Raw genomic sequence first — 21,393 nt, forward strand, 5'->3', positions numbered from 1 at the left:
TGAACATCTGGCTTATCTGTCTGAAGTTTCACCAACCTTTTTTAAGAAGCAGCACTGCATTTCCCGTTATGCTGGTACTGAGGCTGTTTTCAGATGAGAAGTCATCCACACCGGTTAGCAATTCAACTATTTCAGCTATGAGTTTCTTTACCATACTGGTATGAATACTATCTGATTCGTAAGACGCTTTAGAGTGACACTCCAAACCTTTAAGTAACCTCAGATCAGATTTCAATGTAAGAACCAATTTTTAAAAAAATGATGAAATATATCTCTTTCTTATTCCTGAAGAAACGTTACATTTTCCTCAAAATTATAAACAGCTTATTGTCAGTCCTGAAAAATTTCAGTTCTGGTCTAATGACATTTTTAAGGTCTAGTTTCTTGGGAGCCCTCCAGACAGGAAACATCTGGTTCATCCCACTGGAAACCTACGCCTTTACTTCTAGATTTGCCTCATAAAATATATTATATGCTGTTTTTGGAAATGAAAAGTATTGCATTTATGGTTTGGGGTTTTTTTTTTACTGTATCAGGTACTGCACATTAATTGTAAGCTCTGTGAGTTTTTGTCTTTACTGATTGGGCCTATTTTTCCTAATCTATAATTATCGTCAGTTGAGCTTTTTAATAGCATCAATTGTACACTGTAACACGAACTAGTTATATGTGATGGACAGACCGCTAAAGGTCCTGATCTTGAACCAAGACTTGAGTGCTTAGGTACTGCATTAACAGAATAAGAAAATGTGCATTACCCCACAGAACACCCTATCTAATTACAAGGTAGAGTGGGAATAGAAAGGGATAATGAGGGATATTCATCCAAACAATCGGCAGTCCAGCCTATCGGCATATTGGCAGCTTAATTGTTGAGTAGCTTTTTATAGACAAAGCAAAGTTTCAAGAAGGAATCTGAAGTGAGTCACGAAGGGCTGTTTTGCAGATACTTCCAAGGAGTCTTTCAGGTGTGAATAGTTACACGGGAAATTCACAGAGGTATTTATCTGAAAACTTAACAAACAGACTCTCACAGAATGGGAAGAGAGTGTCTAAAAGATCTTCAAAGAGAAGACTAGCTGACGTTGAATATGACACAACAGGAGGCGTAAACTTGGGAGAACAAAAATCAGAGTTGCTCAAAAAATGGCAAAGTAGGAACATTATTTTAAATGCTTTTCAGAGAGATATGAACAAGGTAAGATTATATTTTTCTAGCCAAGAGGAAATGAAGTTGTTCTAATGAAACTTGAAATGACCTGAGCATTATATGCGGATGGATACCAAAGACTATATCTTTGAGACTCTAGACAGAAAGAATCCGTCAGATGTAGATAAGCCTGAACCTGACAAATGAGAGAGATGTACAAATTAGAGGTGATGTCTGGCAAGGAATGATCAGAAAGAGGTAGAGCGTAGGCAGAGTGTGGCAAAGAGCTCCCTATTAATGACACTGAACTTGAGCTGAACTCCAGAAAAACACAGGTTCAGTGTCTGCAGTTGGTGAGTGTGGATTAGATACAGCAGTTAAATTTACATTTGCAAATGCTGTTAACCCCATACATCAGGTAACAGGAAAAGAGAGATGGCGATTCAGGACAAAATGCTGTGGATCCTCACAGGAAGACGAAAACAGTGAAAAGGAGTACCCTGTAACAAGCACACTGAAAGTTAAGGGCAGAAGCACAGACGAAAGAAAATTGTGCTAGTGTGTCCATCTTTTCCATTATTTTAACCATTAAATGTGATGATTTAAATCAACAACAGTAATGTGTTAAACAACTTTTGTATTCTTCTTGCAATATTTGTCCAGGTACTTGATTCAGTGGAAGGACTCCATTGACTTAAACACCCTTTGAATCGTGCTCTGTGCTGTCTTCTCAAATTTGACAAAGAATATGCTTTTGCACAAAGTTTCGCATCTTTTCCCCAGTTCTTTCTCTTAGCTAACAGGAGGATAAACGTTACTCTGCCTCTGCTCTTCAGTTTTCAAATTTTTCTTACAATCTGCATTCTAAAATGTGGAATGGTTGGGTCTTTAGAAGCTAGACTGCAATCTATAGTGCAGTTTTCAATAATATACTGTTTTTACTTTCCAATAACAGGAAATTTTGCTTCTCAAGTGAACTAAGAAATTATTTTAAAACAATAGTGTTTTCTTGACTTTTTGCCCAGTCTAAGAAGGCCATACCTACATTTCGGCAAGCAGGTACTTTCACTGCACAAAATGAGAATGTGTTTTATCCATATCTTGTTCCATAGCACACAGATCATGTGCTTCCACAGGTAGAACGGAGTTTTTACTAAGGCAAAAAATACCTCTACATTTTATTCCTATGAAATATTACATATTATACTCGTAGGCATAATAATTCATATTTCATTAAAATACAAAGTGTAATCTTCATCTTTTTGCAAATAGATTTAACAAAAAACAGAGGTTTAGCACTGCACATACACAAATACTAAAGCTCAGTTTCCTGCAGTTAACAGAGCAAAGCTGCTCAAAGCACAAAAGAATAGAACATTATTAGCAACCCGTTACATATTTTGTCATACATTTTTTGAGCTTAATAAAGTAGTGATAGTAGATTTAAAATAAATTTAAAAGCCTAACTTTTATTATTTACTATAATGTTGATAACACCAACAGTAGAAGAGAATCAGCTTTTCTGCTAACAAGAGCTTTGTTTCCTTAACCTAGCACATGGTGACAGGGGTTGAAGGCATTACCTCTGACTTTGTCCCCAACCTCTGCTGTGGATTCCTGTCCCTGCAGAAGCAAGGTCGAGAGAGCAGCGTGCTCACCCAGGCCTTGGCTGCTTCACCACGTGTTCTAGTGCCTTAGCTCAGCTCTTCCTTCATCCTCAGTTTACACCAAGATCCCCAACTCTGCACTGAAGTGCCTCATGTCCACACACAAGTTCCCTCCTGCCAACTCTGCTATGCAGGTGGCAGCCTTCAACAGAAGGGTGCTATCAGTAGCTAGGATAACTGTATCTTTACCACTTGTCACTAGATTTGCCACAGTCTTTTGACAATCCCCTAGCTCATTGTTTATTCTCCTTTAACACTCTGCCTCAGGGCTGAAATTTTTCATGACTGGAAAAAAAATGCACTCGCGCATGCATTAAGAGAGCTAGAAGCCATTTTTAAAGCCTGTCAATCTTCTTGCTTTTATTCGTGAAAAAACTGCCAGCTAAAATCCAAGATATTGTTGTATGTCACATACATATTTTTCTGTCTCTCACTTAGAAACACCTATAGCTTCTAAGCAAGGCTGGGTAGAAGAGTCTTAGGATAGCAAACAGGTAAGTTTTACACATTTGACTGTGGTGTTCAGGAAAAGAGAACCTTACGTCTTCTTTGCAAATGAGTAAGTTTATCGCCTAGACTCCACTGGGATTTTGTCCCATAATTTTGGCCAGCTGCTTGGATCAACCAATTTTACCTTAGACTACATGAGAGGATTTAGGCAAGCAGAAATAATTATCGGAAATAAAGTGATTAGGGTTCAGGAGTTTATCCTTCTCAGTTTTGCGACAAACTGAACATATAATAGGAGCTCTCTGCTGCCTTTGAAAGAAAGTACTTCCAGCAGCAGGTGATTTTCAAAAGTTTTCCTTGTCCTCCAAATTACCCGAGTCACATTCTAGAGCACGTCTAAGGTTTAAAAGAACCTTTTCTAGTCCAGGCTAGATCAATCCTGCTTAACTTCTGATATCCTGTCAAACTGCAATATTGGTGAGATGTCTAAAAGCTAAAAATTACTCTAGCTGCAGTAGAAATAAATTAACTTAAATAATTAGCAACAATATGCAGACTGACCTGTCCAGTAATAGGTTAGGTGCAAATAAAAGCTTTCCTGGGTGTTCCATGGAGCGCCAGACTAAGCCAATCATCAGTATCTCTAACCAGGCACATTCCAGTAGATGGACCTGATCATGGAGTGTTAAATCCACAAATCCTGAAAGAATAAATAGGAGACAGAGTAAACATACTCCAGTTTTGCAAGTGGAATAAAATCATTCAGAGAATTAGGTTAAAAATTGCATTTGAGCTGGATAACAAAAAAACAAAAAAACAAAAACGCAACAAAACAGAGATTTGTCCTCTCTGCATTGTCTGGGTGAGTATTGTTTAATTTTAGATGCAGTGCAGCTCCATCCTACAGAGCAATCAGCACTTTCCAGGGCCCTGGCTATGCCCTGGCTGCATCCTGCCACAAGAGCAGGGCAAGAGGCAGGGGAGCATCTCCCTTCCCATGCCTGTGGCTCATGGCCTGAGAAGCCAGGCACACGCTGCAGAAAGGAGCAGCAACCTGCTCCAATCTTGTGCTGCCTGGAATACGATGAAGGGAAGATGGGAAAACAACTCCTATAAAATGTAATGATAGCTCTAATCAGCTAATCCCAGAACACTGTTTTCTGGTGGAATATACTTTTACAGGCTCAGAAACAATTCAGCCTATCACAAGCACCACATCCGGGTTAAAGAGGACCTAACACAGCATTTCAAATAAATTAGCAAGCAAATGCTGATCACAGCACACTTAGAACTCACTGATGAGTCATTTGCTTGCATTTACATTAGACTGTAGTAACTGAAGGAAGAAGCTGCCCTCTTTCACTGTATGTTTAAACGACACTAGAAAGAATAGATCCAAAATGAGGACATGGCTTATAGCAACTCTTAAATAGAAACATGAAAGAATAATGATGATGTTAGACAAGAAAGCGTAATGACGGTGGTCTCTCCTGTGTTCGTTTAATGAAACAAATGATATCATTATCTAACTGAGAATCTCACTTTTCATGAACGCTACTTTCTATTTTAGGAGTACTTAACACAGTTTATTAGACCTTAGCACAAGGTAATCTTTAGTTGCATGAACCTGTTAAGAATGGAACGTGCAGAAGTTGCCTCAAAACAACTATTATTATCCTTTACTAATTGCTACCAAACAGTGGTATGGATGTCTGAAACATATTATTGATCTTTGCCACAGTTTAATATTTTTTAAAAGTTGCAATTAATTCATATTAGTCTTCAGGATACAAGTTACAGGGTAAACTACCTTACCAGCCTGGTAAGTGGCACTGATTTTGCTTTTGTGCAATGTTCTCACTAGAGTCAATTTCAAATAACCAAGTAGACTCTGGAGTACTACTAGGGGGGTAGGCTGGGGGGTTAAGGCATGTGTTTCTAAAGATAACTGTTGTGCTGTAAAATACATTTTTGAAGTAACAGAGAGGAAGTGAAAGAACAAAAAGAATTCACAGAAAAATTAGAAAATATTTCTATGGCATCTGTTCTGTAAAACAGCAATAATTTTTTTAATGCAAATACTTGAGAGCTAATCAGTCCATTCATAAAGAATCATTCAAAATACAGAACAGCTTTGACATATCTGAAATAAAGCTCATATATCAGTCACTAGGAGTGGATTTAGACAGCTGCATTACCTGCTCTTATTCTCAAACTGGTAGCTATCGTTAAAAGATAGTTTTCTTTTTTCTCCTGTATTTTTTCTTTATTACCAAATGCAAAGACGACTTTCAGACTTCACACAGATGGACTGGTATTTGCCTGAGTCACCAAATAGCCTGAAACAACAGAGCTGAAACTTCAACCAGCAGCGTTGTTAACTATAAAGCACTAATTACAGCATTCAAAAGTGAAATTAGCAAAAATAAACTGCTAGCCACATGTATGCGGAACAAACAATAAACTCTATGTTTCCTATTAAGTATTGTCGTATTTTCTTATGACAACGCATCATAATATGGAGTTTTAATGCATGATTGATAAGCACCACACACCAGGTCCCTGTGTGGTACCACACAGTCCCTGTGTGGTTTTTGACGTTTGCATTCAGGACATTAAAAGTCAGTTATATTGCCATCATTTCACATGATTGCACACTGTTCTACCGTGGAATGTTTTCACTGCTGCAGAAAAACTGAGTTTGCTGCAATTGTGCTAATTCACTTCACTGTAAAACTCTACTCGTTCTACAATACTCTGGGTGCCAAAATGTTTGGCAGCGCTGTAAAGTCAGAGCCATTTCTCAAGTCTAGATTCAGCCTAAACGCAAGAACAAAGAAAGCCACAGCTTTCTTTTCAAACTCAGTGCACATTCAATGACTTCTTACTTTTCAATAGTCTTCCCCCCCTCCAGAGTTTTGCAAAACATGAAACAAAACATATAGGAATAACATCAACATCCACCTCTCTTGGCGAGGACAGTAATTGTGTGCTATAGCAGAAACCAAGCAGGAATTAACAGATCCCATAGGGCTCAACAAACGTTTGAACTTCTTTCTTCGGTATGCAAAACAGGACTCTTTCTTTGTGTAATTCAATTTGATGGTGTGTCAGTATTTTGAAAGATTAAATGATCTCTCAGCCTGACATCTACTTGGGTTATATATAACAGAACAGTTAAAACAAACCTTGATTAACACAAGTTTAAAAGGCTGTAATATAATAATGCTCATCAACTGTAATTCATAGACAACCTTATCAAATTAACTTGATGGCTTTTGAGATGATATTAGAAGTTTAGCTGATAAAAGTATTAGTTTTGATGAAACAGGCTTCTATGAGACATTTGATTTGACAATACAGGACATTTGATAACAAAACTGGAATACAAAGAAAAAAACAACATGCAACAGATTAAATGAATTAAAATATTTTAAATGACTAGTCTCAGTATGCAATAGTAAAAAGGTAATGATAATCTTCCTTGAACTGAAGTGCTTCTAGAGGAACCCGATACAGCTCACTTCTTCATCCTACATAATTTTTTTATAATGAAGTCATGGAAGAAGACAAATCGTAATTCAGATGGCATGTAGGAAATAATGCAAAAGCAGCTGGTTAATAATGGAAACAGCCTCGATCACTGGCTAACTTCATGATAAAAAGCATAAAGATATACATTTAAAATAATGAACATTAGCCATCTATTCAAGATGCAACAGCAGTAGCTCTGAAGAGGGCCTGGAAATAATAGAGAAAAAGCTTTCAGTGGGAAGCTGCATCTATAAAGATAAAGCACTTCTTTATAAAAACCCAGGGAAACTACAAGAGAGTAAAAAAGTTAATTTGCCTTTGTGTTACCTGAATCTGGTAACCACTCTTCAAGAAGGAAGATGATAAATTACAGAGAAACAACAAAATGACATTGAAAAACATGTTCTCTAGTGAAGAATACCCAGAATTTAGTTACTCTTTTTGAAGCCAGATAGGCTGAAGGCGTTACATTACTGCAATTTGTAAATATCTAAACAAGAAAAAGAAAATGTCATTACAAATGATTATGGCATAACTTACAAGAGCCCATGCTGGAAGTTAACCCTGCACAAAGTTAGATTATAAGTGAAGGGCAATTGTTAACAACAAAGGTAGTTATTATCCAAGCAACATACTATAGTTCCATGAGTGTGCCATCATGAGAAATATGAATCAAGATTTAATCATTATCTTTAAGACATAGTCTTGTCCAAGCAAGTTAATTCAGAATAATGCTACATGAGGTTAAATTAAATAATGAATAAATTATTAGTCACTTCATCACTCAAGAGCATGCTGCATTTTAACACGGCTAAAATTACGTTTAGATGTGCATTGCATCAGCGCTTTTTTAACGCTGGCAAGTTTTGAAAGCAAAAGCGTTTTTGGATATTAAGTTTTCTGTTATTGTGCTCTAAGGGAAAAGAAAGACCCTCACTTTACTGTTGAGAAATTAATTGCAGCTTAAGTATGTAACCTACACCTGACTCCATAGAACAGACTGACCTTATGAGATTTATCAAAATCCTTGTGTGGCCAAAAATCACACCACCTAGACTGCCCTTATGCCAGCATGCATCATATACCTGGCAGGAGTGAGACTCTTGTGGCTAGACCATCCCTATTTCATATAGAGATAAATTAATGGTATTTTTGAGTGATTGTTAATACAGAACACAGTCACTGTTCCACAAGCTCTTGTATAAGTATGAAAATCTGATCTTCTGAAAAGTCAGAACATGCGTAACTCAGCTAAGGGTAGGTGGCAACTAAATTCATGTGCTTAGTGTAGAACACAAAACAGTAATGTTTAAACTAAAGTGTTAACCCTTCTAGCATTAAGCAGCAGTATGCGTCACATCAGTGACAATATGAGACCTCTCTCTCTCTACTAGACAATAAGACACTCTGAAGCAGCAGCAGACGCTTGGAGAAAAAGGCTCTAATCCCAGCTCTGGCAAGCACGACTTATTCTACAGAGGTGGAATAAATCTTGAGAATCCAAAATTGTATGACCTTACCATCCTGCAAAAAAGAAGGCAATAACCACGCACAACAGGAATGAGCAAATCCCTTTGTAAACTGGGAGTCTGGACCATTACCCAAAGGGAAGGGCCACCATGAAAGAATACGAGGCTTGCTGGGAAGAGTATTAGGTAGAACATATATCCCGGACAACAACACAGAAAAGGTTTATGCACTGACTTGTTTGGTTACAGTATGGAAGGATATAAAGCTCAGCTGGATTTCACGTATTGCTGCTCTTACCATGCATACCATGTGAACCATGCAACACTCTGAGATAACTGCCAACTATACGTGTGTGTGTGTGTGTGTGTGTGTGTGTGTATACATATATATGTATATGTATATATGTGCATATATATACATATGCCATATTTTACCAATCAAATATTTTGAAACTAGTAAGTTCACAACTTAATAACTTTGGACCTAACAAGTAGCTTTCTATTTTATCAGATACAATTTTTCTAATAATTAACATCCTCTGAGATCCAAAACCCAAGTGTCATTGCAGATTTAATCCTACAAACCAAAAATAATTCCTCCACGGTCACTATCATCTGGGGACCATTTAATTACCATCATTTCACAGCTTCTGCTAAAACGCTTAAGATGCAGGTATAAAGTGGCTATTCCTCAGAGCATTCTTCTTCCACCAACAAATCATAAAGTGATCTTCCTTTCTTCACCTTATCCAATTACAATCCTAACTATATGTTTATACTATACATCTTAATTAGCATGATGGTACCTGAAGCATAAATTTTAGCCCATTTCTGCAAGGCAACAAGAAACATTGTGCCAGAAAGGATGACTCTCCATCTCCAGCTGCTTTGAAGGAGAATGAAACAAAAGTAGTAAAAAGTTTAAAACGCAATACCAAAGCCCATCTAGCATATCAGATGCTTAAGGCAAAACAGCTTTCTCAGCCTCCAGTGATTTGCAGCTCAGGGACTTCTGTAGCTAGAGATGGTCTTTTTGTACTTAATGTTCCTTAACCTTTTTCCTCCAAGTTTGTCCAGCTGTTTTTGAACCCCGGTAGACTTTTCATCTATTTCAGATTTTTCACGTACTCTGGCACTAATATCCTCTGGCAGAAGTTTCACACCTTAAGTTAGCACTGTGAAAATAATTACCTCCTGTTGTTTGTTCTGAAAAATATCTTACAGTCTTTTGGTGTACCTCATCATTTTTTTAGAAGATACCCTCATTTCCTAAGCCGTCATCTCCAACGTGAATTTTTTTCAGCCATTCCTCAGATGAAAATCCCCCCTTTCACCTTTGCATATCAACATTGTCCTTCTCTGAACATTTTCAACTACAGTTCAGAGGTGATGAGACGAGGCCTGTGCAGTGTTTCAGTTTGTCATGTTTCTTCATCACCTTAGTTAACTTAATATTATCAGCAATTTTTATCACCAATGTTCACTCCTTTTTTTCCAGATCACTTATGAATATGTTGAACAGAGTAAGCCCACCCGTCAGACTCCAAAGGTTATCTTTTTTAAAATGACCTGTCTGCCTGTCTAAAATCCCTAACCTGATAGCAACAGGAATTTTTGTAGTATCCTCTATAATAACAAATACAGAATGTGCACTATACAGAAATGTCACGGGAAATCAGAACATTCTATACCATGTATCTTAAATTTGCATGCATTAACAACTATCTTGTTCTATCTTATTGCAGGGTTTTGATAAGTAGCAGCAGTCACTGGAAAAGGCTGTTATTTACAATCCAATATAGTATCTCAGCTATGCAACAGTCATGTATACTAGGCCACATTTGGAACAAAACTCTAATTAGGTTGGCAAAGACAGTGGGAAAGTCGTGGTTAGTGCTGCTACATAATAGCTAGCAAACATTCAATGAAACAACCAAATTAAGATAGGTTTATACAGACACAAAATGTCTAAGTAGATGAAACAGGAAAACAGAGAAATAATTCCTACAGCAAACTTCACTCTCAAGAAACAGACAGTAACAGGAAAAACAGCATCTGTTTCTCCTAACCTAATCCTCAGTGAAAGGATCAATAGCTCAGTCGTCACTATGAGAAGCCAGTTTGACCAAGACACGAAACCTGTGCTGGCTGCAGCAGGGCACCCGGGACGACGCGCAGCTGGGGGTCAGTGTCCACCTCTCCATTCTGAGCAGAGAGGTGCCACCACATCGATTTATGTATCTTGGGCATAAGACAACATTTATGTCCAAATTTGCATGGGTCACTCAGACCGATCATGCCCTAAGCCTCCGGTAGGAAAAGTCCAAGTGGCTAACACTTACACCTTGCCTTTAGACTTGTCCGTACCCAACAGCAGCAGCAGGGCAAACCAGAGCCCAAGTCCAAGTCAGTCAGGGAATCATCAACATTAGATTTCATATTCCAGGATTGTCAGCATTCCCAGGGCTATTTCTGTAATACTACTTATTCCTACTTCTTTCCACAGACGTTTACATCCAAATAATTGGAAATTTTTATTGTTAACTTCTCCCACCTCGGGGCATTTAAAGAAAGAAATGGACGTATTGCCTAATTGCTGACACAACTCCACTGTTTTAAATCATGCCGTATGTTGAGAACTGAAGATCAAAAATTTCTGAATTCCAGTATTTTGCATCCAAATATTTTGCTAATAATTATATACTCTCATTCTTTCAATTTTTAAAGAGATAGCAGTGCTTTTGTTTCTGTAAGTGGGGTCAGAAAAAAAAAAAAGCTACAATTTGCTAAGTCCCGGAGAGAAAAGTCCGAAAGGCTGACACAGAGCAAGTGGTATGATTGTAAGAGATTCTAAACACTTTGTCTACTCTTTCTTTCAAAGTTCTCTCCCTTTTCACTGCCTGTGTGATTGTAACATAGCAGAATACAAATCCAAACGTATAAACTCTCTCATCTAAGCCTAAACAGTCTGTCTGAAATGAAAACAGATGAGATCAGAGAGAAGAGCTTCAACTTTTTATTACTGTTAATTTTTTTAAAACAATAAAAATTATTTCACATTTGCCATTATAAGCTCTAATGGTTCTAAGCCTCTTTCTGAAAAATAACAGTTACCATTTAAAGCCATAAACATAACCTCAGTTATGGATGTTGCAGGGGGTCATATTTGTTGCTTTTATTTCAAATCCCATTTCTCGGAGCTGGTCAATTATGCTTCCACCTAAAAGTTGCACTGTGACAATTCCAAAATGTGTTTGTCAGATGAACGAGAACTGTTGCGACCGTTTTCCAGTTGCAGAAATGGATAAAGTATTACCAGTTTGACCAATACTTCTTGCTTTCGCAAGCAGCACACACTTTTTTAGGCCTGTCCAGTTCTTTTTTTTTCTGCATTAAGAGAAGAAAAAGCACCTGAAGACACTCCTGGTTCAAACAGCTAATGCCTCACTCAGGAAAGGATTCTCTCCTTCCTTCTTCTGATGCACAGCACTCTACACCACGACGCACAAACACACCCTGCATGCATCACATCTAATAAATACTGTCCTACGTCAAACTTCTTGTGCCTAAGCAAGCTTGTAAAGAAGTTATCCAAGTAGGAGTTAACTCAGTGAAGGCCAAAACTTTGCACCAAGCACAGCCTGGATTTAAGGCCACAGAAACGCTTAAGTGGTAATGACAGATAATCGCCACTGGTCAGGCATACATTCTCTTCCTCGGACAAACGTTTGCAACATTTATATGAAATACCGCTGTCTTGCCTCAGAAAAACGTCAGAGGTCCCCAACACAGCAGTAAGATGGCTGGTGTTGCTCCTGGGGAGCTGCACCCCGCGCCGGCCCAGCGGGGACGCGTGAACCCCCACCCCGGGAGCCGGCTCCCGGCTTGGCAGTGCTCTGGTGGGTTCTGCGGGTAGTGAACTCTGACCCAACAGCAACCCGGCATGAATTAGTCTACAGGATTTGACTGCCTGGGAAAATCTGTCCCGAGCTGAAGGATGGCCAAGCCATGTGTCCAAAGCTGCAGGTTTCTCCCCCACTGTCTCTCCCTTGTGCAGAAACGGTGTGGAGAGGCGACAGCCTGCACTGAAATGCAGCACTGACATACCCTATGAAGCTAAGTGTTTTAATTTCCTGATTTTCATTGTGTGTGTCAGTATGTCTGACTTGACTAAAACCCCGTTTTCATTTTGCAACTGTTTTGCTTGGTTAACAAAAGAATATTCCAGAAAGTGCATTAGCCGTACCAGTTAACACAAATATGTTGAGGCCTTTCATCAGGGAACATAATAAATGTAATCAGCACTCACATGGCACTTTACATTCTCAAAGGGCAGTAAAGCCATTAAGTATTATTAAATGCATTTTACAGATAGGGCACAGAGAGGTTAAGTGCCTCGTCCAGGAGGAGCCAGGATTAGGAGGGAGGTGTGGCGGGCTCTTAGCACACTCTAGTCCTTTCAGCCACAAAATCTTTGGGATGCAGAAGTCTTTTTGAAATCAAGCGGCAACTCTGTTCCTTTCAAATCAGTAGAAAGGAGACAGGCAGAAGCAACTAAACTTGTCTCAAAGAGAAAAGAAAAGAAAGCTTCACCAAATTAGAGCTGCGGGGAAAATTGTTTTGAATGTGAGCAGAAAACCTGGATGCAATGAAATAAATAAGCATTGACTCTTTCCTGGTTTTAACACGCTCGTTAATATATGAAGGCTGCCTGCCAATTTGCTAGTGAAAGTTTATTATACTGTTTTTATAAAGCAAAAAGGGATACGTTCATATATTCTCTCTGCAAGAAACAAACATCTCCAAAGAGCAAAGCAAAATGACTTTCATTATTAAATGACAATTTCCTGCCGCAGTTCAACAGTTATTATTTAAAGCATGTTAATTACCATTCATCCCTGGACTGTAATCCAGATGTCAGAGACTCAGGCTAGGCTTTGACAAAAGTAAGATGCTCCTTTTTGGTGCCTTAATCACTGAAATCTATGCTTTTTCTCAGGGATTTCAGGCTTGCCAATAAAACGTATAAGGCACTGCCTGCATACAGAGAACGAGATACCTGAAGCTGTTCCCAATGATTTTGAGTGTAGAAGCACACTCTACCAGTCCTATGTTCAGGCTTTCCGTTTCAAGTATGCCTTCTGAATCGCTCACTACACAGGTGAAGGAGAATACTATGCAAAATTTATTAGCTGCCGACTAAAATACACAGGGTAAAGTATTATATCTCATTTTGTTTTATTGTCTCAGCAACACTTAGTTCCATTTCTCTAAATTTATACCAATACTCAGGCCAGTTGCAAGTAGGGTTGAGCTTATGTGGATTTATAATTGTTGAGAGGTCACTGTTATGCAAACTGTTTTCCATCAATAGCAGATCCAGCTAAAATCATTAGTGGTGCTGATCAGGCATTCTTGCCTGACTTTTATGAACACGAAAGACACGCTCATAAATACAAGCTGTCCTCTCCACCTTGTTCTTGCCCCGCCTCTCCCCACCAGGGCCGCTGCTCTGCTGGTCTATTCTGTTGGTTTAGCTGTTCATCTAACTGCTTGAAATAACACAGCAAGAAGAGCATGAAAGGACAGCAATGGGCAGCCAGGGAGTAGCAACCACCTAAAATGTGCCACTGGCAGAACCCTTTGCGTAAACCTGCCATGAGTTTTAAGTTCAAGTCTAGCATGACTTGCATTTTTTGAGTATTCAGCTGCCACTAAGAGAGAGTAAGGCTTTTAGCATTCAGGTGATTGCCTTACTTATTTACAGTGTGCTGCAATAACAGTCTAAATCAATGTAAATAAGTGATTTGTGGCTGTTAAGAACAATCATTTGAGTAAAAGCTGTCTTTAAGCAACCACTCATCAGTTTTTTAAGAAAGCACATAGCCCCTGGAGAAGGAGAAAAGAGAAGGATACTGAAGTAGACCCTTTCACAACTTTTTGAATGACTCTAGCATGTTCCTGTGAGATTTCAAATGGATGCTTCAAAACACCGTCTTCAGGGAGAATTTTAAAACCAAAAACCAGCCTGCAATACTTCCCAGTTGCTTTGTCCCTCTTTTATAGGTGGCACCTAAGGGTGCGTGCTTGCAGTAATTTTATAAACACTGGTGTTGGCAAAGGTACTTTGGTTGGCTGGTACTTTAACAAACAGTTAGTTCCATTAGGCGTAGCAACCTGTGATTTCCCATGGTGCGGTTCAGGCTTGCTCACAGCAGGCTTGCATAAGCATTGCACGCATGGGTTTCGCTGCTGCTCCAGGAGACTGGATTAACTGCAAGAGGACGTTGAAAAAACTCAGGGTAGACAGAGGCAGGGCAGGTATCTTGCATGCTCTAATGCCATCCAGGTGCCAGGACAGGGGTGGCAAGTAAATGAAACTCCAGATTAAAATGTGTCTGGAGATCTGCTCTGCCACAGACAGCTCGCTCTTACTTGTCCGCATTTCAATTTCCCCATTTACATTTGAGATAAAAATATCTCCTTTGTTCAGTCTTGAGATTCGTTGATTAAGTCTTTTCTATAGCTCTTCTAAAGATTATCATTAAACATTTAAAAACATTTTGGTTAATTTTACTTTACAAGGTAGCAGATGCAATGATCAAATTCAGCCATTCTTCTAAACTAGCATTATTTATGGAAGCAATTAGACACTGAAATTAATGATTGCTAACCCTATTGTTTGCCAGTTTCTAAATTCCTCTAAACTCCCGGGATAATATTTTTGATTATTTCTAGTAATTTTTTTTAACTCTACTACAATTTAAATTTTCATCATTTCAACTTCTATCTCCACCTACGCCTGGAAGCGTGAGGAATGTCAGCGCTGAATTTAACACCTTTTTGACGATAACAATTTTCACTGGTTAGAACTGGGAGTTCATCCTTACCCTCCTCCCTCATTCATAAAACCCAGTGAATAAAATCCTAAGTTTTCTGCTCCACAGTCTATTCCATCCCAGGATCTACTGTACTGACCACTGAAATGATTAACATTCATTTCAACAGCATCTGGAACTAGCAGTAGATTATTTTGCAACCCAAGGAAAAGAAGGAAAAACTGTCAAGCCTACAGTGAACTTGAAGATTAAAACTGCTTCAAGACTACAAATAGAAACTGCTCAGAACATAACGTGCTGTACCCAAGAAATGAAGCATAACCTCAGAGTTCATGGTCTGGTCATTCTTTATAGTCATTAGGAAATAAAACTAGCCTGACTAAGGCACCTGCATCCATTTTATTTCTTCAGAGTGTTCACTTCTGGAGAAGTCCTACTTTTGTCTATTGCCCATCTATGTGAGTAACACAAACTATGTATGTATGCATATTGCTTCTTCTTCATTGCATTGACTTGTATCAATATCCAAACATAAACATAAGCATATATAAGTAGGGCTCAGATGTTTATTTCCCATCCTATTCTTTTCACCCCTACACAACTGGTTTTGAACAGAACCCAATCTTTGAAAAATTATCCAAGAAATTGTAATGACACATCAAAGAGAAAAAAGACAGCAAAATTAATGGCAGCAATTTCCTTTAACCACTAAAACAACAAGAGCATTTTAGCAGCTGTGTGGGAGTGTCACCGTATGACAGAGCAGAGGAATACATTACAGGGAAAGCAAGACACTGGAATGCAGCTGACCATTTATATTCGTTTTCTTGTCCAGGGAAACCTAATAAGTTAGCAAGCTGCATGTTCCCAGAAAGCGCGTCATTCACTGAAGCCCCTTTTGTTGCACACTATCCTTCCACAGATAACAAAACCACAGCAAATTTCAGCCTCTGCCAAGCTTCAGGCAACCTAAGGAAACTTGTGTGGCATGCATCACCAACCCAGGTTGCATGTACCAGCCATATGCTTTTATACAAAAAACAGGTATTGCTCTTGGAGAATCACCTCTGTACTCAAGCTCCTATACTGCCTCTGAGACATACGCTGAAGCTAGAGCTGGTTGGGAGCCTTCCAGCAGATCATTTTACACCGGAAAGTGACAGGATGACAAATTAAAAATGTTCTCGAAAACCTGTCGACTTCCACAAAATAAAAAAAATAGCCAGACAGGCCACATGGGTGCGATTAGCAGGGGACACATAGCGTTCCTATCAGCTTTCTCATCAGCTTTCAGCACTCTGTCCAGCACCTATTCCTACTCAACACTGTGAAAGGTATCTAAACATCTACCAAATCTAGGCCCTTTTTCACAAAATTCTCTTGCTCGGATTTTTAAAAAGTGACATGGCCCTGGGCAACCTGCACTAGCTGACCCTGCTCGAGCAGGTGGGTTGGACCAAATGATCTCCAGAGGTGCCTTCCAGTTCTAGCTATCCCATATGTGATACTGTGGGTGACTAAAACATTCAAAATCTTAATTAAACTTATTATTTTCTATTAAATAAAATGTTTCATTTCACCTGAAACAATTATTATCTCTCACAAAGCTTTAAAAAGTGATACTGTATTAAGCTAAAATAATTCTTTTTTATTGTTCGGAACTGCCAGGAACAAAGAAATTAATTATTCACACAACTCTGATGGAGACATCTGGAAAAGCTTTGGAACAGTGTACAAGTTCATCCAAACTAACTGGACCTATAAACCCTATTTATCATCCTTTGTCAGGACTGGACAGTTGCATGGAATTCCATTACATTAAAAAAACGTAGTAATATCTTCTAATAAGCAAACCAGCAGAAATTAAAAAAGAAAAAGAAAGAAAAAATAGAAGAAAAATGTGTAACTTACAATTCAGAAAGTTATGCCTGTAATTATAATACAATAGTTTTTTCAAACTATAAAAAGTGGTAGTTTTCATCTTCCCCATTTATATAGAATATTTGATTTATTTGGTTTTTCTTCTGTCTTTCACCTGCATATGGAACATGAATTCGACAGACACTTCTCAGATGAAACAAAACTGTTAGCTTGGGTCAGGAGACAGAACCATTCCATACAGTTTTGACTTAGATTACGAGAATATTTTATAAATAGCATCACCCTATTGACCCTCAGGACATGATTCGATTAATATAGAGAAGGCTTTTTCAGGCTGAAAGCTCCTGTCCTCAGAAGCAGAAGAACTGGGTTTGGCTGAAGAACTCTGAGGCAGCAAATGTCATCTGATGGCTGCCCAAAACATATTGTCCACATCTGATGTTATCCAGAAGGTTCTTAGGGCTGCAATGTATTTCTACAGCTAAAACATGTTCATAAGCTCTTACCAACACACTTAGACGTAGTCCTACCCCTACAAACATCAGTTACACTTAATCCACTTAGAGAACTGGGAGCCAAGAGGCACAGTATCTGGCTGGCAGTTTGTTAGGACGGGAGGAATCACCCCATCAGAATTATATCGAAATACCCAGGGAAGAGCTAAGACACTTCTGACATCCCACTGCTGAATTATTTCAGAGCGGTTACTGACAAGCTAATACCACTCTATCTGCCACCTACTAAAAAACAGTATTTTAAAGTTATTCCACAACATTACTTGTAAATAGAATATCTCCTAGGAAAGCTGGTAACAATTATTCACTGTCAGCTGAAGAAGAGCAGACCTGAATACATCAGATTGCCGTGATGGACTTTTACCAAAATCTCTCAGAAGGCCTACTGCTGATAAAGAACGTAAAAAAAAGCTCATCTGGGGTTTAAAGAAAAGAGTGCAATGACTGATCTGTCTGCTGAAATAAGATTGTACGGGAAATGTATTTATATTGCCAGGCAGCGTCTCATTCAAACGTTAACGTTAGGTACAAAAAGAGAGAAGAAACAAGAAAGAGCTGAGAAAACAGAACTGATGTCAAACCAATTATATATTTTACTATGCTACATTGTTTCAGGCTTGGATATAATTCATTTTTTCTTAGAGATACCTAAATAGCAGCATCAAAGATCACTTCTCAAGACAGGCTTGCATAACACCTGGATAAAGCACCATATAAAGTTTTTCGGAAGAAGTAAGAGAACTTGTGGCTAAGAGAGGCATACTGATGAGATATAAAATGGGAGCATAACAAGCATGATAAAAACATAACAGATTTAATTCATATTTACACCTGTAGGCTAAGACTCTTAGGATTTATTTTTGTTTGTTTCAGAATTAGTGGGTTTAGCATGCTTCACAGCACTCCCATGCAGCAGCAGAAGTACTGTAATAGCTATTTAGGCATGGATAAACTGGCATCTTATAAGAGAGTTGCACAAGTTTAACACGGGGAGGCACTGGCAGAGTCAGGAGCAACACCAGTGTTTCCCAATGGTAAGGCAACACTCTTCCCAAAAGTGCCAGTGTAAAAGAATATAACCCTGTATGTGTACTTGTAAAAAAAAAAAAAATGTCCATTTAGCATTCACATCAGAGTCAATGATTCTCCATATCTGTATTCACATGAATACTAAGGGGTAAAAATGAAGTCACAAGAGGCATTGATAAATACGCTAGGTTTTCACTGACAGCTGTCCTCTGTCAGTTGAGAACCTGCCTATGCATACAGCTTTTAACATGTGCAAGGCATTAACTCGTTAATATTAGTCCTTTATTCCACCATCATTAAATAAGATATACTACAGCTTTCCTTTCCCACAAAACTTGCATAATTCTGTCTTGCAGAAGAGCAGAAATCAGTCATTGATTCCAAGAGTTTGCCGCATGCCTATATTGATTCAGGCTGCTATTTACCACCCATACAATACAAAAAGGATTTGGTGTCTTCCTGGCAGACAAAGACAGAAGAACAGCTTCTGAAAAATAACTGATAGGACAGGCGACCACAGGGTAACTCAGCAGAAAGTAAACCAGAGGCTTCCTGTATCCTTCAAACAGCACAGGCAAACGAGCAGCCCATCTGCTTCTGGGCAGGAGTCTCCTGCGCCCCAGGAACGGAGGCAAACCTAGCAACTATGACCCTCTAGAAACCAGCGTGCCACTTGATATAACAGTTTGGGGTCTTCTGTAGCCCTTCAAAAGGAGGAGCAATGGGAAAATTACCCTGGTGCCTTCTCCTCTCAGCTCTCCCACCCCAGAGTTCCGACATAATATTTCAGAACATATTACAGAACAAACAGGAATATACAAAGCAGAAGATATACAACGCGTTCTTCAGCAAGCAGCATAAAGACTGTAAATGGGGGCAGTAACTAGAAGATTCTTGCCTTTCATATAGGAGATATTAGAAAAGACCTTTCTGTTAAAGCAGAAATAAAGAAAAATTAAATTTGAAAAAGACCAAGTTAATGCTCTATTTTACTGTTAGCAACACAGATACATGATTATGTCTTTTTCCAGCACCCTCATCTTAACCTCTGCCAGCTCATTCCAAGTCTAGTTTCAGCCTCTCATTTCAGCCGGCTCAGCTTCTCGATAGTGAACTGGACTGGGGAACTAGGGATTCAGAAAGAGTGGTTTATTTTTAACTCAGATTCCCCCATCCTGCTGCCTGTGCAGCCACCCAAACACTTCTACCACAGCAACTCACGAGGCAACAGAAGGGCAGGAACCACTTTAGTCGCACTGCCACAGGCAGAAATACTTGTGAAACTACAGCGAGGGCACCTCTCCACAGCAGCTGATGTATACCAGTGACCACAATCCCATCTTCACCCCCTTTTCCTTGAGTTGTACATACACATGTATTTCTTTGATCATGCAGTGAGACATATTGCTGTTCTGTAGGCATGGTCTTCAGTGAGATCAGCTCCCTTCAGCAGCTCGTCACAGCTGCATTAGCATAACGCCCACGCCACCAAGGGGCAGTAACAGCAGTTGGGGATGAGGGAAGGACTGGACTATCGCAGCCAGGCTTGGACCTGTTGAAGCTGCCATGGAAGTGCTGCTCACAATTTGCATTAGGACTAAACATCCACTTAAATCAGCAGAGGTTAAAGATGTAGTATTCTAGAGCGTAAAAGGCCAACCTCACATGCTAATGAACTATGGACGTTAATTTGCAGTAGGGGTTTTTTTCCCATCAGTGCCTGCAGACCTCTACAGCATGTGCTATAAATCTACGTGAAAAACATAAGAAATATTAGTTCTGCAGCAATCAAAGGGGATTTCTGAAATAGGTCAGACATATTCAGTAATACTATATTCATTTATATTAGCATGACAATATTAGCGTGCTTATTTTGGCTATATTCTGGTCAGTTGTTTCCAGTGCAATGAACATACCCAATTAGCGTTCAGTGTTTTAGTAAACACTTGGCTCGCTTCTTATCAGCTGCCTATATAGCCATTTCTCAATTGGCAGCCACGTTTTCTGAAGGATAACAGATGTTGTAGAAGGCACTTTATTATTAAGCTACTGATAAGATTTAATATTCTCTGGAAAATTTATAATTAATCCGGTATGCCACACTTGCTATCTTTGAGAATCAAATCAAATGAGGTTTCTTGAATTTTAATTTCCTAAAACATCTCAAATGCTCCAAAACATAATTTAATGGGGGACGTATCACATTTTGTCTGAAGTTTTGTTTTTTTTTTGAACGGTAGTTTTCCCTTCATTTCTATTCTAACCTTATTCCTGGGCAGGCTACTGACTCCACTTCAAGATCTTAACTCATCCTTCCTGGTTCTAGGACTTGTTATTCAAGGGGCTCAAGAGTCTTTAGACGTAGACCTATGCTCTTGCTGAAGTCATAAATAATTCACCTATATTTCTCTTCTGAGGACTGTGGTGGACAGGTACGTTTCTTAGAAGCAAATGAACTGTCTGAAAGGAGGACAGAAGACAATGTTTTCTTATGGCCACTCCTAGCTGAGAATGAGCTCCTAGAGAAACTAGACAATCGCAGATTTCTCATTCCCCATTCCAGTCTGGGATATGCTTCAACTTGCTTTCACTAGCATAAATTCACAGCAGTCCATAACTAAAACACAGACAAAACAACATGCTCATTACACACACAGTCCACTTCCTGGAGAGATAATCAGGGAAAAGAGATGAACTGTGTAACAGATGTGTCATATAATGCACTACAGTAGTGATATGTCAGGAATGACAGGGTAAGAGCCTATCTAGAAAAAGTCTACAATAAATCTCTCCTAGGTATTTTTACATATCTTAAAAACCCCTATACGTCTAACATGAGATTTTAGTGAATGACTCACT

At 38.9% G+C, this 21,393-nt stretch overlaps 1 protein-coding gene across 6 annotated transcripts in view; it reads right to left on the bottom strand.

Moving 5' to 3' along the window:
- ESR1 (estrogen receptor 1) overlaps positions 1-21,393 on the bottom strand; it is a 209,006-nt gene that overhangs the window by 25,766 nt on the left and 161,847 nt on the right. For all 6 annotated transcript variants that reach the window (XM_068938694.1, XM_068938693.1, XM_009668702.2 and 3 more), the window contains one exon: positions 3,829-3,967. In XM_068938694.1, the coding sequence (XP_068794795.1) occupies positions 3,829-3,967 (139 nt within the window). The remainder of the gene's footprint in view (positions 1-3,828; positions 3,968-21,393) is intronic.

The sequence above is a fragment of the Struthio camelus genome, chromosome 3 (assembly GCF_040807025.1).
Source record: "Struthio camelus isolate bStrCam1 chromosome 3, bStrCam1.hap1, whole genome shotgun sequence".
Taxonomy (NCBI): Eukaryota; Metazoa; Chordata; class Aves; order Struthioniformes; family Struthionidae; genus Struthio; species Struthio camelus.